At 42.8% G+C, this 26,553-nt stretch overlaps 1 protein-coding gene across 3 annotated transcripts in view; it reads right to left on the bottom strand.

Annotated features, from left to right (window-relative positions):
* The window catches only part of SMARCC2 (SWI/SNF related, matrix associated, actin dependent regulator of chromatin subfamily c member 2), a 61,117-nt gene extending 35,980 nt beyond the window's left edge, over nucleotides 1-25,137 (bottom strand). For all 3 annotated transcript variants that reach the window (XM_063426666.1, XM_063426683.1, XM_063426675.1), the window contains exons 1-8: nucleotides 24,980-25,137; nucleotides 20,378-20,497; nucleotides 18,322-18,407; nucleotides 17,458-17,539; nucleotides 17,098-17,190; nucleotides 16,663-16,732; nucleotides 14,249-14,318; nucleotides 8,266-8,341 (exon numbers count right to left, since the gene is read on the bottom strand). In XM_063426666.1, the coding sequence (XP_063282736.1) occupies nucleotides 8,266-8,341; nucleotides 14,249-14,318; nucleotides 16,663-16,732; nucleotides 17,098-17,190; nucleotides 17,458-17,539; nucleotides 18,322-18,407; nucleotides 20,378-20,497; nucleotides 24,980-25,090 (708 nt within the window). In that variant the 5' untranslated portion in view covers nucleotides 25,091-25,137. The remainder of the gene's footprint in view (nucleotides 1-8,265; nucleotides 8,342-14,248; nucleotides 14,319-16,662; nucleotides 16,733-17,097; nucleotides 17,191-17,457; nucleotides 17,540-18,321; nucleotides 18,408-20,377; nucleotides 20,498-24,979) is intronic.
* Nucleotides 25,138-26,553: the final 1,416 nt, after the last annotated feature.

Raw genomic sequence — 26,553 nt, 5'->3', positions numbered from 1 at the left:
TACAGCAGTTCCATAACCCTTGGGTGCATAGGTAAACCTTTTACCTTACCCTTGGTAGGTACATTTTCCTGAACAACCGCCGATACTTCCCTGATAAATGTCTTCAATTTCTCTGGTGAAAATCCCTCATCCACACTTGATGCCAGACTGGAAACCTCCGAAAGGGAATGTGGCGGAACCAGCCTCGCCACTGGGCATTGGAGAAGACTGATTGCCAGCCTCCTGCCCTGTGACTATGGCCCCATGTTGAAATGCTTGATTTTCCCCTGCAAAGACCCGAAAGCCGGGTCATTCAGTACTTGCCCTATTTGAACACTGATACCCCAGATAGCCATGCCATGGAGCCAATCGTATAACGAAAGACTATATGAAAGACTTTGGCTCCATGGCAATTGAACTGTATGTATGTATGTGATCTGAGTGCCATTCAGTAATAATGTGCGCTCAGATCAAAGCTATCTGGGGATATGTATGAATGTACCTGTTTTATGCAATAGCGGCACAGTTATATATTTTTATGTATTTTATTGTCTTTTGCTACCATGTGTTCAATGGAGTTTTGCCTCTGTCCTTGGAGATAATTGGATTACTTCCCAATTATCTCCAGGATAGAAGACTCTGTGGAACTGGTTTTGGGCAGAAAAGCCATGCTTCATTTGGTCACAAAGGACATCGATCTAACTTTTGACCCACAGGACCAATTTGTATGTAAGTTTTATGTGAATGTAATGTATGCTTTTGGAGTTATGAATATTGAGTGAAACTGTGTATTTCTTTGCCTGTGTTAAGTACATTAACCCATTGTGTAAGGTAACTGTGTCACAGGCAGAGGGGAGGATTTTGTGTGGGAGTGTCTGTGTGTATTGTACGTATTGATTGGTTGTTCTGCAAAACCCTGTGGGCGGTACTATGTTTGTAGAATGGGCATAAAGGCAGAGTGTTGGATTAAAAACTTCAGTTCTACTTCACCCTCAATTTGGAGTGCCGTCTCTTATTTGGAGAATCTGCTACAAGGGATTGCTATTTTGCTTGGATTTTTCTAGCAATTCTGTCAAGCACTGATTACAAGTCTTTTTTTCTACACACGTCAAATAGAGAGACCCTACATTCTGAGCAAAACAAATATTTTGTTTTGCTCATGGCCTGTTTAGGGATAGGAGCTGACATCTTATCTTTCTCAGCTTTATCCGGTGAAGCAGGACTGGACATATTCAGTAGACAAACGAGAAAAAAAAAGAAAAAACACACATTTTCTAAATTAGGAGGCATGCAATAAAGGTTAAGTTTTCAAGGGAGATTTAAAGTAAATTCCCACCTCAAAAACATCACCACCGTGTAGTAGAGCTGGTAACACAGAGTACCTGTTCTCGCAACCACCCCAGCTTGTAATTTAGAATTTAGTGCCGAATGTACAAAATTCCGATCTGCGCATGTGCAGTAGCGCGATTGGAAGTTCAGTGGAACGCAAACGCCTCCTGGGTGTGCGTTCCACTGCTGTGGGCATTCGCCCGTCCTGCAATGTGGGAGGCCCGCCAAGGACCTCCCAGGAACTGGCCACATAAGCCGGCTACTAGTTGCGTTCCGCTCAGCTCCCACCTGGGTAGCTTTCGGGCACTCACCTCCCCGACCAGCAGCCTGTGCTGACCACACTGATATTCTTTTCACCTATGCCTGGAGGAGCCTGTCTGTCCCGTGTGCCGGAATAAAAAGAAGTGGGGAAACCTTGGAGGTACAGGAGTTATAAGGGAAGCAGCAGGGGGGATCTTAATTGAATATTTACATTTTGGGGGGAAGCTTCTTGTCCACTGGAGAAGATACAACCCACTTGTTACAGTACTGCCACTATACGTGAGGAAAATTCTTACATGTAAAAATGTGTTTGTTTTTCAAATTTGTACCCTTTTTTCATTTCTTTCACATGTAATGTTGTGTTAGGCGTACATATAGGATATTAAATCCTGTCCTTAAGGGGTTAACCTGTACATTACGGATATTTCACACTCTATTAAAGTCTAATATTTTCAATTCAATTTAACTGGTTTATTAACCCTAGAAGTCCAGTAAGAGGAGATACATTTTCTGCCAGTAGGTGTTGCACTTGCTGTAACATCATGGTAGTGTGTGTGATTTATTTAATAGTTACAGCAGGGCTCGAAATTCTAAGTCCTATGCTACTAGACAGGGTTAAAATTGACTTGCCACTGCCAGCCAGTAGCCAAAAGCTTTTTCAAATTTTGAGCCTGTTACATAATTTCATTATAGGATTTTTTAATGGTTATCAGTTCTTCTGTACATCACAAACTGTTGTATTGTGTAGATGCATCCCCTCAAATACCACAGAACTAGAGGCAATGGGATCCTGCTCCAGGGACCCATAAGGTAAGTAACCGCTGTACTCTAATTCTCAGGTAAAGCATTTATTAAACCAACATCCAGCAGGTGGCCAGCATCTTTATCAAGTCTGGGCTGCATGAGTGGAAATGTTGCTTTTAAAGGTGAACATTTAAAAACTTTAGAATACAATCTAAATATTTAGAACACACACACACAAATGTACACACTCACCAAAGGCTAATGATTCATTGTTACTGCTAATTTTGGAAATTTCACTCACAGTAAATGAGTGTCTCCCTTACTAGTCCACTTACTGTTCCATTTATGCTTTAAAATGAATGGTTTCACTTGTGCAAACCAGGCCTGACGAAGTCTGTAAGTGCCTAAATGTTGCCAGGTCTATCTTGTTATTTTGATTCTATCAATTAGACAGAATTACCGTAATATATTTTTGAGAATCAAAGTATGGTTCTTAATGTAATGAATTTTAGTCTGTAGATAAAATAATTAAATGGATGCTCCATTACCTAAATACAAATAAATAAACCACTATTTAGTAGATATGAAAACACGCACATGAAATGAAAACATGCATTTAATTATGCATTTTGCATTGGGGTATATCTAAAAACAGCTTGTCTGCTGCCTTTGCAATCCCATGACTTCCATCCCCAACACAGACTTTCAATGGCTGTCAAAACACAGAATTTCCAATGCAGCTCAATTAGAAGTCTTTGCAAAGCAGGTGCCCTGGGCAATTGTCTGTCTCTTAGCTTCACTGTGCAAATCAAACCAGGAAGTAACAGGACAATTATCTGATTCGCAGCCAATGGGTGTAACCAGGTTAATTTATTAAAGTGCCAATTTCTATTGAAAGCTGCAAAAAAATTGTAAAATGAAGCACTCTTCACAAGTAACAGCGCTTTAGTGGTTAGGAGTCATCCTCTAATCTTTTATTCAGCACTCACTAATATTTTCTTATCAGAAATAAATCATTAAGGCTTTCATTCTTATTTTATAGTATTGTTTTGTCCTACAGAGGTTTGCTGGATAAATAAAAGTATCCTTGTGACTGTTTTATTCCACCATCTGGACTGAAAGCAGTTTGATATTGTATCAGTTCCCCGGTTTCTAGTTTTAAAACAGTTTAATTCTATGCATAAAAAAAAAGGGAAACGCAAATTGTTATTTTTTATGTTTATTTTACTGTAATGCATTTAGCTTCAGTGGACAGGTGTTCTCACTCTAACTAGGTTTAATGTCTGACCTCACAGTTCTTATTCCTTTCCTTATCTCTCACCCTCCTGGTATAGCTGGGTCGATTACACACCTATGATTACACACCAACCCAACTAAATCAACATGTAACACACTGCTCACTGTCAGCTTACACCACGCACAACAAATGCCAGGAATATGTAGCCCTTCCTAGATAGCATGACAGGAGAGCCTTTAAGGGTCTTCCATGATAATAGCCTGTCCTATACACGAGGGGAAGGTCAGCTTAACCTCCATCCTACACTCTAACCATAGCTATTGTCAAGCATAGGCTGTCATATTTAAGCATGCTGTATAACTCCTGCTAGACTAGGTTAATGTTACGCCTCTTGCTTTGACTTATGTGTTTTGCCATAAGCTTAAAGAGGCACTGTCATGCCGAATCCCGTTTTTTTTTTTTAACCCCCCTCCCGCCTCCACTACATCCAATCGACCCCCTAGTCACCCCCAAATGCCCCTAAGTCCCCCACATTACCTCTTTTTAATTCTTTATCTTCTGCCCCGATCTATATTCAGGGCACCGCCATCTTTGTGTGGGTAGGTGAAGTCCCTATGGGACACGTCATCTGCCCACACTACACAGACTGTGAGATTCCCGCACATGCCCAGTGAAACACCTGGACATGCGAACGGGAATTTCATCTATTCATTCATTCATCAGACAGACGAATGAATGAATAGAAAAAATCAGATGAACAAACTAACACTGAGTATCAGTGTTCATTTGTTCGTTCAGTTTATTACAAGGAGGGAGCTACCGGCGTGCAGCTCCCTCCTTGTAATATGTAACTATAGAAGCGGCAGGGAGCAGAGCTCCCCACCACTTCATAAGCCCCCCAGGTCCCCCCCTCACTCTATGGGGGTAAATATGACCCCCATAATAGCACAAGGGAGATTAAAATCTCCCCAATGCCCCTACTCGCTATACCGCGAGTAGGGGCATGTCCACTAAACAGTGAGCAGCCTGTGGCTGCTCACTGTAAAAAAAAAATGGTAATAAGTGGGGGGAGCCAATGTCCTCCCCCCCGGCCCCCACCCCTGCGCGGTGGGTGGGGGCCCTAATAAAACAATAAGGGGGGGGGGACCTACTGTCCTCCCCCCCTGGCCCTCCCCCCTGAGCGGTGGGTGGGGGCCCTAATAAAACAATAAGGGGAGGACCTATTGTCCTCCCCCCCGGCCCCCACCCCTGCGCGGTGGGTGGGGGCCATAATAAAACAATAAGGGGGGGGACCTACTGTCCTCCCCCCCGGCCCCCACCCCTGCGCAGTGGGTGGGGGCCCTAATAAAACAATAAGGGGGGGGGGACCTACTGTCCTCCCCCCCTGGCGCCCACCCCTGAGCGGTGGGTGGGGGCCCTAATAAAACAATAAGGGGGGGGGACCTATTGTCCTCCCCCCCTGGCCCCCACCCCTGCGCGGTGGGTGGGGGCCCTAATAAAACAATAAGGGGGGGGGACCTATTGTCCTCCCCCCGGCCCCCACCCCTGCGCGGTGGGTGGGGGCCCTAATAAAACAATTAGGGGGGGGGACCTATGGACCTATTGTCCTCCCCTCCGGCCCCCACCCCTGCGCGGTGGGTGGGGGCCCTAAATGAACCCCCGCCCCATCAAGGTGACTAGGGGTCCCAAGCCCCTAGTCACCCCCCCCACCCAAAACATTCTATCCCCTACCTACCCCCCTCACCCTAAAAACAGTGAGGGGGGAATAAAATAACTAACCTGTAAAAAAAAAAATTAAACTTACCATTTGACGTCTTCTTTTTTCTAAATTCTTCTTTCTTCAGCCCCCCAAAAGGCCAAATAAAAATCCATCATACCCGTCGCACTTGAAAAAAACAAAAAAAACAAGCGCAAACAAAAAATTAATCCATCTTCACCCATGGAGGGCACGCCGCGTACTGAGCTCTGCAGGGCGGGGCAAGGCTTATAAAGCCTTGCCCCGCCCTGCAATTAGGCCTAGGACACACTGATTGGTTGGTTTAAGCCAATCAGAGTGTTCTGTGTCATTTTACACAGCGTGAGAAAATTCAAAAGAACTTTCCCACGCTGTGTAAAATGACAGATCACTGTGATTGGATGGTTTTCAAGCCATCCAATCACAGTGCTCTGTGTCATTTTACAAGCGTGGGAAAATTCCAAAGAACTTTCCCACGCTTGTAAAATGACACAGAGCAGTGTGATTGGATGGATTTCAAATGGATTTTTATTTGGCCTTTGGGGGGGCTGAAGAAAGAAGAATTTAGAAAAAAGAAGACGTCAAATGGTAAGTTTAATTTTTTTTTTTACAGGTTAGTTATTTTATTCCCCCCTCACTATTTTTAGGGTGAGGGGGGTAGGTAGGGGATAGAATGTTTTGGGTGGGGGGGGGTGACTAGGGGATTGGGACCCCTAGTCACCTTGATGGGGGGGTTCATTTAGGGCCCCCACCCACCGCGCAGGGGTGGGGGCCGGGGGAGGACAATAGGTCCCCCCCCCTTATTGTTTTATTAGGGCCCCCACCCACCGCGCAGGGGTGGGGGCCGGGGGGGAGGACAATAGGTCCTCCCCCCCTTATTGTTTTATTAGGGCCCCCACCCACCGCTCAGGGGTGGGGGCCGGGTGGAGGACAGTAGGTCCCCCCCCCCCTTATTGTTTTATTAGGGCCCCCACCCACCGCTCAGGGGTGAGGGCCAGGGGGCGAGGACAGTAGGTCCCCCCCCCTTATTGTTTTATTAGGGCCCCCACCCACCGCTCAGGGGTGGGGGCCGGGGGGGACAATAGGTCCCCCCCCCTTATTGTTTTATTAGGGCCCCCAACCACCGCTCAGGGGTGGGGGAGGACAGTAGGTCCCCCCCCTTATTGTTTTATTAGGGCCCCCACCCACCGCGCAGGGGTGGGGGCCAGGGGGGAGGACAGTAGGTCCCCCCCCATCTTTAACCCCGCGCAGGGGTTTATTAGTTTTTTTTTTTTTTTTAACTGCTTACTAGACATGCCCCTATTTGCGGTATAGCGAGTAGGGGCATATTATTTACTAATACTAAGTAATCTTTACTTAGTATTAGTAAAGTTGGCTGAAAGACCAATTCAGGTCTTTCAGCCTTTTAGTAGATAGCTCCCTGATACCGTGGGAATTAGGGAGTTATCTACTAAGCGGCTGCAAGATGCAGCCGCGTCAATGAATAGGATCGGAGTTTCATTCATTAGAATGAAATCCCGATACAAACAAAGTACCGAATTGCATCCTAACACCAATGTAGAAACTCTTCTCATTCTGTTAGGATGCAATTCGGCAGTTTTGCCGGCGTTCTGTCTAAGTGACAGGACGTTCGGCAATACTGACAGGAAGCATTGTGGGAACAGGGAGGAAAGCTAGGGATCATGGGAAAATTGCTCTGACCAGCGGAAATGAAGCACACTTTGCTCCTCCGCTGGTCTGAGCTGGTCAAGCGGAGAAATCCTCCATAAGACAAAGAGTCCCTACTTTGTCTTATGATTTTAAAGAAAACTAAAGAAGACAGGAAGAAAAGAATAACAGATCCTGAGAGAGGGGGAGAAGAGGAAGAGATTGAGGAAAGGTAAGTTCGGCATGACAGTGCCGCTTTAAGTGTACTCAACTGTGATACCCGGACTGTTGTCTCAATGCACTATGACCTCGCCTGTACCAATCAGTTCATATGTTTCTTCATGGTAATCGCAGTAACTCTAGCAAAGATGCACCCAACTACACCTGTTATGATAGGCTACCTTTTCTTCTATATTATAATGATATTTAACCATCTGTGACTCACCCGTATGTTGCAGCTAGACCTAGCCTGTACCAATCAGTTCATAGGTTAAGTTATTTTAAGGTAACCACGGCGACTTTAGCAAGGTTACATTCAGTTATAACTGTTATAATACGCTGCTTTTAATTTTTATTTTAATGACTTTATTGTATAGCCGAGCTAATGTTCAATATCAATATACAAAAATGTGCAATTCCTCTTGCCACTGTTCAACCTAAGTACGTTCTTAGACACGCTGTTGTAGCGTTTGACGTTGCTATGTAAAACATGCACAACAAAAATAAAGAATAAAAAAAACAGTTTAATTCTCATAATTTAACATTATTTGCTTCGGTATTAATTCTAGTGAATGAGAATTCAAACAGCAAATAATTGAGTTCTCAATATGGACACTCACTGTATCAGACAGTTTTCTTAAAGGACCACTATAGTGTCAGGAAAACAAAGCAGTTTTTCTGACACTATAGTGCCCTGAGGGTGCCTCTCCCCTCAGGGTCCCCCTCCTGTGGCGCTAAAGGGGTTAAAACGCCTTCAGCAGTTCACCTTAATCCAGCGCCGGGCTCCCTCGGCGCTGGTGACCTCTTCTCCCCCGCCCGACGTCAGCGGAGCCAAATGCGAAGCAAGTGCCACGCGCGTATTCAAAGTGTCCATAGGAAAGCATTTCTCAATGCTTTCCTATGGACGCTCTGCGCGATGGAGGCATAATACGCCTCCAGCGTCGCAGATGCGCCTCTAGTGGCTTCCGGAAGACAGCGACTAGAGGCTGGCTTAACCCCAAATGTAAACATAGCAGTTTTCTCATTGAGCTGAAGTGGTCTGGGTGACTATAGTGTCCCTTTAAATTCTGCAATCTGGAGGGAATTCTAGAAATGGAGATACAAGTTGGTTTACCTTGCGTGGTTTCTCTGGAGTGGGAGCATCTTCCACTGAAGCTTCGACTTCACTGGCAGGAATCCATGTGTCATAACTAGAGTAGGAGTAGAAATAATAACACATAAAACTCTTAAAGGATAATAGCTGAGGGCTTGCAGTATGATATCAAGAAGCAGGACATAATCTACCAAGATATTTCTAACTGTTGCAGCAGTGCATTTCCTGTTTAAAAGAGACAGAGGAGCTAAACTATACTGTTTTTTTTGCATTGCTTAATGTGCATCTCCTGAATTTATTTCCTTTTATATTTTTCCATTTCATACATTAGTTCTAAAATATCACTTTCTGATGTTACTATTTGATAATAAATCTGCACACTTCATATCTAGCATAGTAATCAGGTTAAAGGGACAGTATAGCCACCAAGAGAACTTTAACTTTAACTTAGTTTTTGTGTACAGATTATGCCTCTGAAGTCTAGTTGCTCAATTTTCTGCTATTTAACAGTTAAATCACTTTTGTTTCTGTCCATATAGCCCTAGCCACACCTCCCCTAGCTGTGATTCACACTGCCTGCATGAAAAAATGGTTTCATTTTATTAACAGATATTAACTTATTTTAGAAGTTTTTGAACTCCTGCTCTGAAATCGAACTTTAAGCACACATAAGAGGCTCCTGCAAGGTCTAGCGGGCTATTACAGTGGATGAGTTAAGACATTATAATTTTAACAGACTGTGTAATAAAGGAACGTTAAACATTAAATCTCACTTTACAGGAATTGTTTAGGAGGCCTGTGTAAGTCACATGCAGGAAGGTATTACTTGGACTGCATAAACAAAGTGATTTAACTCCTAATGGCAGAGAATTTGAGCAGTGAGATTGCTTGTGCATGATCTATACACCAAAACTACTATTGTTTTGGTAAATATAGTGTCCCTTTAATTTAGATTTCCAAAGCTTTAAGAAGTATGACAGTAATCTGGATGTTTAAGTAGGATTTATAATTAACAAGTTGAATGATTGAAAGTGAACATCCTTGAAATTTGCCAAAAACAAATTAAAACTTATTAGCTAAACAATCTAAAATTGTTATTAAAATTATCTCTGGCATCACTGGTGAAATCTTTGAAATCTGATGATCTGATAAAGTAAAAGCTACACTGTCACAAATAACTGATACAAGATTGACTAATCTTTACTTTTATTGCTAAATTTAGATTACTGGTACTGGATCTGTACCATGTACTTATCCACACATTGTGAATTAATAAATGTTGACTGCACATTTATCTTTGTGTGTTAATTATTTAACAGGTTTAGCATTATACTATTAGGACTGAGTTTAAATTTGTATTTAAGGAGCAGCTAGTGCAGTGGTTCCCAACCCAGTCCTCGAGTACCCTCTAACAGTCCAGGATTTAGGGATTACCCCGTTGTGTCTAAGGTGTTTTTTAGAAAGAAAATACCAAAACACTTTAGACACAACAGGGTAATTCCTAAATCCTGGGCTTGTAGGGCATACTTGAGGACTGGGTTGGAAATCCCTGAGCTAGCGTAAAATACACAGTTATTCACTTAAAGGAACACTATAGTCACCAGAACAACAGCTTAAGATAGTTGTTCTGGTGAGTATAGTCAGGCTTTTTGCTGCAAACACTGCCTTTTCTCTTACATTGCTGCCTAGGAACACCTCCAGTGGCAGTCACTCATACAGCGACTAGAGGTGCTTCCTGGTCAGTGCTGTTTAGTGTCTCCACGCTCTGCATGGAGGTGCTGAACTTCCCCCATAGAGATGCATAGATTCAATGCAACTCTATGAGAAGATACTGATCGGCCACACTGCACTGGAATAAAGTTACACTTTCAACTTATTTAAGGCAGGTGGGGGGGAGAGGGGGCAGCCAACTAAATAGTGTTTGAAAACAATAGGTTCAGAAAACATGTACATATAGTGTTCCTTTAAATCCAAATGCATCCAGTTCAGATAATCAAAACTAACCCAGTACCATAGAAGACAACTGGTCACAACATTTAGACATTATTCAAGATGTATCAATGTCTGGATTTTGCAATACTGCATAAGAATGAATGTAGACAATATTTTAGCCTATCCAGATGCAACTGAAAGGCTGAAATCCAGGATAGAATAATGTAAATACACAACTGAATTCTCAAACACAATAACTAGATTGGCACCTTGTCTGTCTGCAAATTATGGTCAACTGAATTTCCGCAATTTGGTTACACATTTCCTGTAAAAAGAGATCTTATTGTAATATGTCCTATATTGCACAGTGTGTTTAATTTAGAATTTCTTATCTCCTACTCTGTTACCATCCTGTGGAAGCTTGCTGTGTGAGATTAAAGCAGGCGATAAAACGTAACCTTAAACACAATGGGCTGAGTAAGAATTACAATTTTTTTTTATGTATGCTGTCTAAATCACAGCCAGCGAGGTGTGGCTAGGGCTGTATAAATAGAAACAGAAGTGATTTAACTCCTAAATAGCAGAGAATTGATCAGTGAGACAGCAGTGGCATGATTTATACACTAAAATCAATTCATTAAGCTAATGTTGCTAGACTATCACTTTCTAATCGATCATGATTAAAAAAACGTTACTTCGGGTTACTTTTTACTCACTGTGGTATTTAGTTTTGAATATTTTTATTGGTTGCGCAAAAGATCTTGAGCAGGCACAATTTGAAGCGATAAATGTGGTATGTGGTTGCCTGCGCAGAGGCATATAAATCAGAATGAACAAGCATTTCTGAGAATTTAATACAACGTGCAGTACGGTAATCGTATATAAAAACAGTATTATAAAGGGCAGGCGTCCGAATGTAATGAATGATCCTATAAGCATTATGGCTGCGGCCTATTAAACGCAAAATTAACGCAAAATAAGCATGTCGTAGATTGAGTGCAATATCATTAGAGCTGTTAGTTTACAAATATATGCCTCAATGAGCATAGTTATATCTATAATTAGGTTGAGGCGTAATGGTTTACGTTGTGCAATGCAATCGTCTGGCCATTTTAATAAGCAACCATAGATGACGTATGCATACTGGAGCTAATGCGGAGAGTCCCTCTAGTATGTCAATGTAGCAGTGACGTATACGGCTGTGCGACTAAACAGTTAACAGTATAGTTTAGCTCCTGTAGGGGCATTTTAGCCATTCTAAGCAGTATAAATATGCAATTACTGCTGGTTACTAAGCAGCTTAAACTGTGTCTAAATGACAGAGTGAGAATATGTTCGCATCAATCATGAATTTAAAAAAGCGTTAGGACTAAAAACCTTAATTAGCATCAAGAACTTATAGTAGGTGCGTTGGTCGCGCATTGCGCGTCTCATCTCTGGCTTACTATATTTAGGAATGCGTAAACAAATATCAACTATAAGAATTACAGCAATATAAAAGCAGAACTGTCCATAATGGAGGTGTATGCACGTGGATATCTATTATGTAGCTATTTGCCCAGATAGCCTAAGCAGTGGTTAACGGGCAGGTCCTGCAATAACATTATAATCATGCTAAACATTATTGTTGTACAGTCTGTCCTGTTGCACTTAGTAATAACATGCAGTCTTATAGAGAATGCTCATTAGGGCAGATGGAAATAAACATTTAAAAGAGAAAATGAAAACTTATGGGATGAAAATAGGCAGGTCAATACGGGAGCAAGACCAGTTTTGATGTCAGTCCCTGGGGGGCCTCCCATGGCGCGGTCGCAGTGTGTCACTCAAGACCTCGAGTCTCCATCCGTCCCCCCCGAGACTACTCCAGCCCAGCACTCGGGTCCTCCGCGGCGCTGTGGGCACTCAGGAGCTGAATCAGTCCACTCGACCCCCACACCTAGAGTCCGTGGGCCACTCACTCCCTGCACCTCCCCATCACCACCTCAGACTCAGTGGAGCGCGTGTCCCAATGTCTCTCCTGGTGCCGGCCACACTCTTGGGGCCAGTGCTCGCCGCTCCCAGCCACCGGTCCGCCGGAAGGGCCGCGTTGTCCCGCCCCACAGGGCTCGTGGCATCAGGGACATAGCTCTCTGGGGACCCCACATACCCAGAGATTAGGGCACTCACTTTTCCTGCGGGCCAGTTGCAATCCCGGGGGGTCTGTCCGGCCCTCATCAGTGCCAAATTCCACACAGGCCGTCCAGGTCAGCTCCCCCTGGTGAGTATTGCTCTTAGTATCGGTCACTCACGTTTTGCCTTCTCCACCTTCCTTCCGCCGACTCAGCAGTAGCGCCGTTGTGGAGTATGTGCCTGAGTCACTTTGCGCTTGATCGGGGTGCTCCTGATGTGGCATCCCCTCCGCGGCGACTTCCAATGTTGCTGGCTGGCTGATATTCACGCAGCCTGTGCCAGTGCAGACGGTCGGTATCCGGGTCGCGCGGGGATTCCCGTTGCGGCCCGCACCTCCGCCTGGAGGCCGTGATAACCCCCACCGGCCGAGAGGGGGGGGGGGGGGCAGGGCCGTGCCCCGGGCCGCAGTTCACCCCTCGTCTAGGTGACCGCTGCGTGTCCGCTTGGTTGTGCCGCCCGCAGTGAGCGCTGGGTTTCCGGCTCTCTGTGTAGGCCTTGCTCAGGCCTTCTCTGCCTGCCCGGTTTGCGGTGAGTTTCGGGTACCGGGGGTAAGCTGGTGCCCTCCCCGGTACAGTTCTGATGGAGCCTTGCTTTTTTAGGCAGTCTGTTGGCGATATTGGTTGCCTTTTTGTCGGCATGGTGCAGGAGCTCCTGACAATGGCGTCCGGCCGGCCCGGCCCGGCCCCGCCCCCCACTGTGGTATTTAGTACCAAAATATTATCAGCACTTCCTTTAAGTCCTGCACATTGCGAGGTGGGGTCTCGATCAGATTTGTTGTTCCAGTACTCCCACAGATGCTCAATTGGACTGAGATCTGGGGAATTTGGAGGCCAACACCTCAAAATCTTTGTCATGTTCCTCGAACCATTACTGAACCTTTTTTTGTACAGTGGCAGGGTGCACTGTCTTGTTGAAAGAGGCCACCGCCATCAGTGAACACCACTATCATGAAGGAGTGTACGTGGTCTGCAACAATCTCTAGGTAGGGTGGTATGTATCAAAGTAACATCCACATAAAGGCAAGGAACCAAGGTTTCCCACCAGAACATTGCTCAGAGCATAACACTGCCTTCAACGGCCTACCTCCTTCCCTTTGTGCATACTGCTGCCATCTCTTCCCCAGGTAAACGACGTACATGCACCATCCCATGGACCTGATCTAAAAGAATACGTGATCCATTAGACCAGACAAGCTTCTTCCATTGCTCCATAGTCCAGTTCTGATATGCACATCCCCATTAAATGTGCTTATGGTGGGGGACAGGGGTCATCAGAGGCTTTTTGACTGGTCACTGATTTTTTTTCCCTCATTCATTGCAACTCATGCACAAAACCCTACTTGTGGCATGCAATTCAAATGCAGAAAATACCTTTCCTAATAGTCAAATGTATTCTAGAATTTGCATGGAATGCTGCATGGTGGTTATTTACCATAAGCTAAATTACCACATTTGCAGCTGATCCCCAAATGCATCTCTAACTGCATTTAGTAAATTATTGGAATTGCATAATTTCCCTACAATTTCCCATTTTAGCTTAGTGAATAGCTCCAAGTGAAAGTCCACCTTATTCTGCATGAACAGAAGATCAAACAATAAAAGGTACTAGTGAAAAGGACAATCACTCAGGTGCACTGCTCAAAACATGTAAGACTTTGTATCCAATGCTAATATAAAGTAAGTGGCAATTACATATAAAAGCTTTGTTTGCTTGTAATGCATTTTGTTTTAGCAAGCTGCAGTTTAGACAAAATAAAGATGTAACGAGAAAGAAGGAAAAAAAATTGAAGCTGTATTTTAATTAGCTACTTGTTATACAATGAAAACACAGCAAGAACTAAAGCCACAGTCAACGACCAAAAACTGTGCATAGTGTGGGCTATTTTTTGCTTAGTAAATCCTACCTGTCAGGATAATAACCCCAGTGAAGAAGAACTTGCTTGTCTCTCTTCATTATGGGCCGTACCCACTCTTCTGAAAAAGGGATTTGAAAAAGAAGAAGAAAATACAAGATTGTTTATTAAGATTATGTTCATTTTTTTTCTCTCAATGTGGTTACACCAAAGTCAGCTGTGTGAATGGACAAAGTTTCTGCATTTAAAATTAGAGAATATCAGACACATCAACTCAAATTAAAATAAAAATAGAAACCCCCCACAGATTGTTGATCATTCTGTGAGTGTATGTCTATAAAAAAACATATATATATATATATATATATATATATATATATATTTCTGCTGTATATGTGATCTAAATCATAAACTATATTTAAAAAAATAACATAATGGGCACAGTTTAAAATTTACACATAAATCTTTGCTCTATCGCTGGTCCTCACCCTGCACGGAAAAAAATGTCTCTGCTCTGTCTCCTTTCTACCCCTCTGCATTTATGCAGATGGATTGCAAATAAGAGTCTGCACTGTCTCTTCCAACAGTTTACAGCAACCTTTTTAGGTCAATAGTCACATCTATATTCCAACAGACAAGGAAAGGATAGCTCTTTTCACATGGAGTACACCTTGCAGATACTTTGTAGGATACAAGCTACAATAGCAGCTTGCAAAACTTTGCATATGACAGATGCTTGGATAAATCATGTTTACATTATATACAAAAATATACTATTTTAAGTTGTGTTTATGTACTAGCTACTTATCCCATGGTTCAAATAAATGGACTGACATTTATTTTATTAAAAAACAACAACTTGGACCGCTGCTATAGTCCCCAGATGACTCTGCACCAACCACTAAACGCGACTTAAAGCTCCTATTAGCAGACATCCACAAACTTCTAGCGGCTGACACAGCCCTCCTCAAGACCGAACTACGCACGGTCACTGAAAAGGTGAGAGCCACGCAGACAGAAGTAGTGACAGTACACGCTCACATAAACACAATGGAAGACTCGATTAAACAAATCCAGCAACAACAAACGTACCGGTCATTCAAAATATCCAACATGGAAGATCGACAACACCGTTCTCACCTTAAAATCAGGGGCATCCCCGAGGAGATAACGGCCGAAGAGCTACTGCAATACACCGGACGCCTCCTAGCTACAATCCTCCCACACACAGCGGTCAAGAAAGTGACCATAGATGGGGTGTACCGCCTGCCTACCCCTCCCCACCTAAAGTCCCCAACGGCCAGAGACGTCATTCTCAGATGCGCCACAGTGCAAGACAAACTACATATAATGGCCGGGCTGAAAGGCAAGAAACCACTACTGTTCGAGAATTCTTCCCTAACGTTCTTCAAGGACTTATCAAAAGCCACCCTAATGTGGCGCAAATCCTATGGACCACTCACTACAAAACTCTGAGCAGCAGGAATCGCATACAAGTGGGGCGCTAACGGGACACTGGAGGTAACCCGGGATGGCACTACCCATGTCCTGACCTCCATGGAGGATGCACCTACCCTCCTAACCACCCTGAGACTACCCAACCTGGCACAAGACCCCGGGAATGCCGCCCAGCTGGAACCAGCACCCAGCGGATCACAACTCGAGTAATAACTGAACCCCCACATAGAGAACCACCACCACCAGACCCATACTTGACGGGACCTGCTACACTACACTACGTCCCATCTGAAACACGAAGAAGCACAAAACAATATAACACCTATGTATTGATAACTAAGTTTTGTTTTAACATGTTACTGTTATACTAAAAATTTTATAGCTTGACCCTAAAGGTGCAAACCACAAACGACACAGAACCTCGACCTCACTAGTGCATCTACGTGCACGACTGTCTGTAAAATTGTTGCACCAAAACCGAAAATAAAGATAAAAAAAAAAATAAATAAAAACAACAACTTGGTAGCAAAGTGGTTAAGCAGTAAGGTATCAGTTTTAATACAGAACACCTAGACTCCAGGATGTAGCATGCCCACTAAAGGATAATTAAACATTAAAAATTAAATATATATGGTCAAATTGTGTTTGCCTCCCACTCTGATCAAGCTTCATGTCTGGTAAGTCTTGTTTCTAAGTTATGGGCATTACACTCTATAATGCAGGAATCTGCCAGTGGTTACATAGATTGTATGGCAATTACATTTCATACTGCAGGATTCTGCTAGTAGTTACATTGAAGTGTGGCCAATATATAATCTCTATTGCAGATTTCTGACATTCGTTACATAGATTTTATAGCTACTATGCTCTATATTGCAGAATTATTCTATGGTTTATATGATTTGATGGTCATTATATCCAAAACTGCAGGATTCTACCAGTGGTTACACTGATGTTATGTCTATGCTCTACTGGGGCATTCTAACAGTGGGTGATTTCTGTCTTACCTTCCTCTAAGTTACCAGGGACCGGAACAACCACGTGGGAAGCATGGCTTTTATCTTCTGTTATAGTACCCTAAAAACAAAAGAGAGTGCATAATTTAAAGGAGCAAAGCAAAAACAATAACTCCCAGTGTTCAGCATTTATCTGAAAGACCTTGACTTTGAAATTCCCAAAACAGTCTTAAATGTATAAACAAGAAGGTTGAGAACAATACAGGAAAGCTACGAAAGTCAATGACAAACATTAAAATTGGACTACAACTGAGATCTTAAGTGACAAAAGTGTCACATTCATGGCTTATAAATACACACATTTTGTGTAACACACACCACAATTCTGTTGTGCACAGAATTTGTGTAAGATAAAATCTTTAACATGACTATCATAAACTATTGTTTAAAAAATTAATTAAAAAAAGAATCAAGCTTGAGCCACACCTGATGCCGCTTCACAATGTCTTTCAGCTTACTCTGTAGTTTCGCTTCAATTTCAGGGTGAAGGTATATGTTGGGTCGAGATAAGCAATTATTCTAAGTATTAATAAAAAATATAAGAAAGAAGAAGAAGAAGAAATTTAGAAAGCACTTCATCTCCTAGAATTATGCAAACTAAAAAAAGAACCATGATGAAAGCTTCAGATATGTTTAGCAATGCTATTCACTCATTTTTACAACATATTAGCACAAACAGCAGTAATCTGTTAGTGGTTTTATTCTGACCCCTCGGTCTAATGAGGAAAACTAAAAACGCAAACCCAAACATAATCTTATTAACCATCAATAATAGCAAGTACTTACCTGTACTAAAGACTTCTCAATGTTCATAAACATTTCTACGTTACGATCCATACGAGAAGGATTCTGGAAATCAAACCTGCGCCTACAGGAAATATATAGACGTTATTAGAGGTGGGACTGTTTCAAGTTGCCTGTACATCTGTAATTCTACTATTTAATCAATAATAGAGATACAAATATAAAGTGCTTAGTTTGTAGCTCAAACAATTCCAAACTTACAGCATAAAAGAATATATTTAGCCTTGGAAGGAGCAGGGCCCCCTCTGTACTGTAGTTCGCTCTAGCAATCAACAGGCTGGGACCACAATGGCTCCCAGCAAACAAACCAGAATAATAAAACCTGGCTCTCAAACCCACAGAGCTTTGCAGATTCCCAATGCTGCTTTCTTGGGAGGTGAGTGAATAGGAACATTACTCAGATTAAGATGTGTTATATCTTTGTTTTCTTTGCTTTATTAGAGTTGTTCTCACATTTCATAAGCAGAGAGCTTACCTGGCAACTTGGCAAGAAGGCATGATAGCATTTTGAAGTGTAAAACTCAGTATATTTACTAATAACTGTAGGAAAAATGTACATGGAAAATAATGGTAAAGGTATAAGAGAAACATTTCGGAAAAACACAGACACACCACTATAACTGAGCAGGATTAACCAGAAGGTCAAACGAGGTAGCTGCCTAGGGCCCAGAGGATAGACAGGAACCAAAAATGTTCTTATCCTCATTAACCATCCCTATGTGAAGAATGAAGGGGGCCCAGACTAGTAACCTCCCTGAGGCCTTGTGGGATTTCAATCCTTGTCTCCTCTCAAACCACCACTATACTGTGTTACACAATCACACTGCCATAAAGAACATATCTCACCATCCTTGGTCACTCTTGAATTTATAGGCGGCAGCAAGGATGTGGCAAAGTGCTCCTCCCACCTTGAAGTCCAGAAAACATTTCATCTAGAAAGTGTGAAACAAAAATACAGAGAAATAATGTGAGCTATTTATATCCTTGGAGTAGCTAAGAAATCACAGGTGGGCGTTGTAAATTCGGGCTTTTATTTGTTCCTATATTGATAGTATTCTACAATTAATTTTGACTACTTATGCTTCCATGAAAATTGCAGAAACCGTCAAATCTATACTAGTGCACAAACCATCAAATTTAGATTTCCAATACATTTCAATAAAACAAAATATACTTATATTAAAAGTTCCATGAGCTTCTTGCTCTTTTACTTAAAAAAAAAATGTAAATGTTTTTTTAAAAAAAAACACAATACTGCTGATTGTTCTAAAAAAACAAGCACAATGTAATCACGCACAAGTGCGGAGTAGCTCAGTGCTACACAATTTTAGGGGATCTGGGGGGGATCAAAACCACTAGCCCATACTCGTGTCCATCAAAATCCTAAATGTCCTTATTTTAAATCAACCCTTTCAAAGGCTACAGTGAGTAGATTCAAAATGACCATTCCATTTAAAAATCTAATTATGAATAATCTATTTTAAAAAATTCACTCTTTTGTAACTTTACGAATTACATTCCTAAAACATAATGGTTGATATGAACTGAGAATATAAGCACAAATACGTTTTTTTTTTTTTTTTTTAATAAATGTGCTAAACATACCAATTACCATCTTTCAGTATGTATCCCCCCTTTATGAATGAGGTCTATACGTATACCAACATATGGATCCAAAGTACCCCACTGTATGACCCAACCAGAGTTCCTGGAGTTGCATAGCACTTAGATACTCCTCACTGTGGACAAACTTTTGTGTAATAATGATCTAAAAATATCTAAAAACTGTGCCAACTGCAGTTATTGTTTTTTTTAAATGAATATGAGCAAAAAGCACATGGAATACTGAATATAAGTACAACTTTTATAAAAGCGTATTGGCACTGTAAGGGCTTTTAAAGATTTGATGTGCACCAATATTGATTTGTTCTGGTCGCTTTAATGGATAACACAGAGTCTCTTAATTTAAGAGCCAGTATCTTTCACAATTTTGTGGTGTAAAGAAAAATGGGAGACATTTCAGTAGTTTATAATATGTTTTGGGGACTATCCAAATAATTTGCTGTGGAAAAATAAATGGATGGAACTGGATACATTATTTGTGTTAGATAAATGGTCTTCTGTAAAAGAAACAATGCACACTGACTCCCCACTTTTGTATGGTTTATAGAGAGAATGCATTAATTCAAATAATAGTTCAAAAGTCATATTGACTGAAAGTACTAGCACATTAAAGGACCACTCTAGGCACCCAGACCACTTCAGCTTAATGAAGTGGTCTGGGTGCCAGGTCCAGCTAGGGTTAACCCATTTTTTTTTATAAACATAGCAGTTGAGAAACTGCTATGTTTATAAATTGGTTAAGCCTTCCCCCTAATCCTCTAGTGGCTGTCTCATTGACAGCCGCTAGAGGCGCTTGCGTGATTCTCACTGTGAAAATCACAGTGAGAGCACGCAAGCGTCCATAGGAAAGCATTGTAAATGCTTTCCTATGCGACCGGCTGAATGCACGCGCAGCTCTTGCCGCGCGTGCGCATTCAGCCGACGGGGCGGAGAGGAGGCGGAGAGGAGGAGGAGAGCTCCCCGCCCAGCGCTGGAAAAAGGTAAGTTTTACCCCTTTTCCCCTTTCCAGAGCCGGGCGGGAGGGGGACCCTGAGGGTGGGGGCACAAGTATGTTTTCCTGGCACTAGAGTGGTCCTTTAACCCCTTAAGGACACACGACATGTGTGACATGTCATGATTCCCTTTTATTACAGAAGTTTGGTCCTTAAGGGGTTAAAAGAACCCTAATTACAGTTTATTTCTGTCTGTCAAATAACCTTGTGTCATCCACTTTACTCGTTAGATTTAGTCCTGGGGAATCTGTGGCTGCTAGAAAATAATGATATTGGGGAACACTTACCGGCAATTTAGTGAGAGGAGCATTGCTAACATGTTTTCCAAAGACCTCTTCTTGGAACTGTAGAAGTTGTACAACCAGGCTGGACAAAGACTTGTTGGTAGGAGGTTCTGCTTGAATGTACTGCAGCAAAAACAGAAAAGCAATGTTTAGCAATCAGAAATGTCGTCTCCTGTGTGGGTCTGTTTGTAGTACAAGCCTGAAATGACACTAAATTTCATTGCAAGGAGGATTATTTATAACCTGTGCAATATAATATCAGTTACATTAGGTGAACCCGCAAGCTGTAGTGGTTATGGTGCCCTATTTGGGGAGAAATAGCTACCAGACTTTTATAAATCTGAAAACAACTGCTTTATTAAGCCCTAGATTCTACAGTAATGTTATTTTGATTAGCAACATTGACTTTTTACACAGATTTTATGTAATGTTGTAATTTGCAGTCTCAATAAAAAATATTTGACATAGGTAAAGTTCAGACAAGAATAGAATTCTATGCAAACATTGCTAACAATTTAATCAGGACACAAGTCCCATAAAGACATTTGATAGACGTGGTAGTTGAGTAATAATAAATGTACCGTATATGGAAATGTATGCAAAGTCATAATGCCAGTTCCAGAACTAATGAACATATAGTAGATTAACAATTAAAGCAACACATTACTTTCTGCTAGCTAATGCTATATGACATATAAGAGCAATGAATTGAATTAATCATGCTCAGTATTTACATCACAAGTGTCTCAATGTATTGGCTGGGTAGAGCAAACATTTATCACAATGACCAGGCCCTCATTTCAGCAGCACAGTCCAGCCACATTTTAAGTAGAAATTTTAAAGTATTTCTGTCACTATCTGGAGTGTTTACATATCGTGTTAGAGCTTGACAAATTTGCTTGGAATCTAGGAGCCAGCTAAAAAAGTCAGGATCAAGTTTTTTGTTTTGTTTTTTAAACTAAGTTATGTTTAATTTTCAACGACAAAAATAGAATTCTTAAAGGGACACTATAGTCACCAGAACCACTATAGCTTAATGTAGTGGCTCTGGTGTCGCTAGCCTGTCCTTACAGGCCTTTTGCTATAAGCACTGTCTTTTCAGAGAAAAGGCAATGTTTACATTGCTGCCTAGTAACACCTGTAGTGACAGTCACTCAGACAATTACCAGAGATGATTCCTAGTCCAGTGCTGCACATTGTGCAGCACCTACGCTCAGCATCGCCACACTCTGCATGGAGGTGTTCCCCATAGAGACACATTAATCTCTATGAAGAGATGCTGATTGCCGCAGTGCAGTATTTTCTCGCACATGAGCAAAAGAATCCGAATGCTTTCTTATGGGAAAGCATTGGCTTGGCAGAGAACAGATCATCAAAGTTGATGATCTCAGCCATGAAGGCAGCGCCAGCTATGGCGAGACAGGCATGGTGAGGGGAGAAAAATGGTGAGTTAAAACATTTCCCACGCAAACTGATGGGAACCAGTAACCTAAACAGATGCACTCACTGACAGAGAGACACACACGCTTACTGACAGTCAGACTGATACACACACTTTCTCACAAATGATTTTTATTTTAATTTATGTCCACTGAGCTTCCCTACCTTTGGGAGATCTAGAGTGGATCAATGCCCTGGGGTCCAGTGGGGCTTCTGTAATCTTCAAGCTCTACTTGCTCTGCTTTCTTGTGTTCTTTTTAGTGATGCAGGTGCCGGAGTCACGTCATATTCCGGCTCCCGGCATCACAGTAGGGTTTTGCGAGCAGAGAAAGAACTGCAGGAAGATTTTTGCTCCTTCGCCGCCTGTCTCCATGCTTCATTGGGCAAAAAAATACCCACTTTTCGAGCCCTGTCATATGTGATGACATCTCTTACGTTGAAGTGGCCGCAGGGCGCTGTGGGAGGTAGTTCTACTTACTGTCTTCTTCCTGAAGATTTTCTTCAGCTCCTTGAGATTCATCTGCCAGGATTTGTGTCAGTCCTGTACTCTTGCGCATGCGCAAAAGTACAACACTCACTTCTACAGAAGATCCTGTGGAAGCCTCCATAGATTACATCTGACGATGAGTAAGACAAAGAATGACTCTCACAGATATCGCTTACTACAGCTGCTGGAATTTGAGAAAAGCTGACTGTGACGCTCTGCCTTTTGTCAACCTCAGGCTTGACCATAAGACAAAAGCAGTCCCTACTTATAAATACAGTATGAGTACATTATAAAGATTATATCTTAAAATACTCAAAGAGACAGAACCGCTTTAATATGATCCTGCAAAATACATTTCCCACAAACATCCTAAATAAAAAAGGGATTATCTGCTTAACAAGACAACAGCAAAACCAAAACAGAATTATTTTTATTAACCGGTGAGTATAAATAGAGTACAGCCATGGGCATGGTGAATTCCTTTTCACAAAGTTATTCCTAGAAAAATAGATTTAGAGCGCGCAAGGTAAACATTCACACAAAGAAGAAGGAATGCCCTCAGATGACTCACTCTCTAGGGCAAAGGTAAATTTGAGCCTTACAACCAACCACACGCTGCTACCATTGAAAAAAAAAAAAAAAAATGTAAACACTACAGTCCATCTTACTCCTCTCAAAGACAGCAATCACGGATACACACTGCTGATGTTCTCCATAGGAGCCGTGAATGCCTGATTTTTAATAAAAACACAAAGCATGCCTTCAGGCTTCTCCCTACAGTCCATTCAATTCCCCATTGTGACGGAGATCCACGTGTCTGATGTAGAATGTGAAACACTCGCGCACTGAGATGGTTTGGTGTAGGCCTTGTCTATTTTTAGTGATGGATATCCGAATATCCACAGAAATCTGGTTCTTATTATCCATATCAGCGTCAGGGACAAATTCGCCATGTGCCCTCCAAAGGCATACAACACACAGAAGGCACATGAATATAGCGTGCCCCTCAAGATTATGACACTTTTATTATTGGTGTGTATATAATAGGTTTTGGTGGTTTTTTTTTTTTTTTTTTTTTTAACATTGGGCTCCTTTGAAGGATCACTAAGAACTATAAAAACCATGCACATCTGCAGAGGTTATGGTGTAAAGAGGACTGCAGCAATAACCCTGCCTGCCTTTAGATCGGTGTAATCGAATTGCTGTGCACTAGGGACATCGCTACATAAGGCCTAGTTCACACACACAAAAAAACAAACCTGTGTATACACTGGTAGCAGTCGTGGTATGGCTGCTACAAGCTTATCAAGCAGCTCCCCTTATATTATGTGATGAGTGGAAGTGTAGTTGGGGCCTGCATTACTTAGCCCATGAACTATTGCTGCCTTGTTGTTTGCGGGGTAAGATAAAAACGCAGAAAAGAAAGAGGGGCTCTTTATTAGTAGTGGAGCTTCTTCCTCGTTAGGGACAAATCTACCAACTACAGCACTTGCCACGTGATTTTTTGAAAGCTGAAAGTATTTATTTTTTTGGTATAGTCACACTATATATATATATATACACAAACAAACAAACAAAAAAACAAATCAAACAGCTTCCATTTAAATGCATTTTGGCTAAAAGTTGTACAAAAAAAGAAGACTAAGTGATTAAAATGGCAATGCAGTTACATAGCAGTCATACAGAGATCAATGTGTCAGTCCATAAAGGGACTTTTTCTCCACAAGAGAAAGTTCCTAAAATGTTGATGTTCTTCTGATTAACTTAACTGGATTTTTTATTTATTTATTTTTTCCAATCAATTACACACATAATATTCTCAGTTTTTTTTATATCTATATACAAATACACACAACCATACATACAAAATGGGTTTAAATACTATGAGTTTATATAAATTTGATTACACAGGGTGCTCACTACCTCTTGTTCTTGCAAGCCAACGTGTGTTTATTTTAATTTTTTTTCGTATTTGTATGTCTTGCAAACCTATTGTACAGAACTGCAGAAAATTTTGTTACTTTATAATAATAATAATAATAATAATATCACATTGGAAAGTAGAATCAGTGACAGGTTAGGGGCAGCTGACACATGACAGGTTAGCCTGGGGGGATTAACCTGTGTTTGACAGGACAGCTGAGCCATGAGAAGGAGGGGGGGAGGAGGAGGGAGGGGGTATTTATTTTGGAGCATGGTGACAGCTCTCACTGGGGGTACTGGTTTGATCAAATAAAGAAAGGGTTTACCAGGAATCCAGATGTTTAAGGATTTCCAGCTTAGTAAATGGGATTCCTGGGTCACTGTAGGGGGAGGTCACTGGCATGTCCATTGATGGTTTGTTTACATGGAGACCCCAGGGCTGGCCTGCCATTCCTGCCATCCAGCGTGGCTGGGGGTGATGGGATTTACAGATAGCCCCAGCCCTGGGTGTAGGCAGGCCTTGCCCATTCCCAGACCCCGGCCTTGCCTGCCATGTACCCAGTACCGGGGTGACCGGCTCTCTGCACCGGGCATGGCAGGCAGTGAGGGCCGGGGTGTATTTCGGGGTCCCCCGTGCCCCCCAGGTTTGTGTCCCCCCCCCCCTATCGGGCCCTGCTCTTTGTTCTCGCCGTGCTGGCAGCCGATAAGCCGAGCCCAGAGATTCACTAAGGACATCGAGCCCTTCTCTCCGGTACCTTCTTGTAGTTCTTGCCCAGCCACAGCCGCACGTTATCGAACTGGGAAATGGTGTCGGAAGACTCATAGTATTTCACATTCGGGCCGCCGTCCTTCTTCCGCACCGCCATCTTCTGCCAGGCTGCCGGGCACCCACAACCCGTGAACGGAGCGACACCTAGCGGGCAAAACGGGTATTACACACACAGAGAGATACAGTCACTGCATCTGGGGACACCTAGCGGGCAAAACGGGTATTACACACACAGAGAGATACAGTCACGGCATCTGGGGACACCTAGCGGGCAAAACGGGTATTACACACAGAGAGATACAGTCACTGCATCTCGCTACAGGCTGGGGACACCTAGCGGGGGGAACTGGTATTACACACACTCATAGATACAGTCACTGCATCTCGCTAAAGACTGGGGACACCTAGCGGGTAAAACGGGTATTACATACACACATACATTCACGGCATCTCGCTACAGGCTGGAGACACCTAGCGGGGGGAAGGGGTATTACACACACAGAGATACATTCACTGCATCTCGCTACAGGCTGGAGCCACCTAGCGGGGGGAACGGGTATTAAACAGTGAGGGATGGGTTAATCACATTTATGAAGAATGCCCAGCACACAGAGGTGACAAGGTCGGTAAGGATCGTGACTTAACGGAGGATACATTGCGGCAGAAATGCGGTAAGATTATAGCAATAAGCAGCGGCCAGACTGGGAACAGATTGTTAGAGCATGGGGACACGTAGCGGCCAGTCAGGGTATAGCTAGATAGAGGAAGAGAGACACCTAGCGGCCAGACAGGGTATAGCTAGATAGAGGAAGAGAGACACCTAGCGGCCAGACAGGGTATAGCTAGTTAGAGGAAGAGAGACACCTAGCGGTCAGACAGGGTATAGCTAGTCACAGGAAGAGAGACACCTAGCGGCCAGACAGGGTATAGCTAGATAGAGGAAGAGAGACACCTAGCGGTCAGACAGGGTATAGCTAGATAGAGGAAGAGAGACACCTAGCGGCCAGACAGGGTATAGCTAGATAGAGGAAGAGAGACACCTAGCGGCCAGACAGTGTATAGATAGTTAGAGGAAGAGAGACACCTAGCGGTCAGACAGGGTATAGCTAGTCACAGGAAGAGAGACACCTAGCGGCCAGACCTGGAACACACATAACATGTAGCTCATGCCGCCGCCATTTACAATCTCTCTCCATATTCTCATTCATTTTCCTGTAAGCCAGGCTTCTCAAACCCTATTTTCTATCAGTTTGTCACATGTATCAAGTATAACCAGTAATAGTGTCTACACACTGAGAGCTCGCCGTATTAGAGCGGATATTTGTCTCCGGTATCACCGTTCACGCTCTCCCATAACGCACCCGGTGATGTACGCGCTCAGTGCCGCCATGGTATCAGACAGCCAGGCCGGGATTCGAACCCGCGCACTCCGCTACTTGGCGGTCATTTCCTGCTCACAGCGGGTTAAGCTGTGAATGACTTTGCACCAATGAGCGCTGAGATAGCCCCAGCCTGCTGCTCGCTCTGTGTCAAGGAGATATGCGGCAACGTTGGCTGACA

Source organism: Pelobates fuscus, chromosome 1 (genome assembly GCF_036172605.1).
Source record: "Pelobates fuscus isolate aPelFus1 chromosome 1, aPelFus1.pri, whole genome shotgun sequence".
Classification (NCBI taxonomy): Eukaryota; Metazoa; Chordata; class Amphibia; order Anura; family Pelobatidae; genus Pelobates; species Pelobates fuscus.
This window is presented reverse-complemented; position numbering and strand designations above follow the sequence as displayed.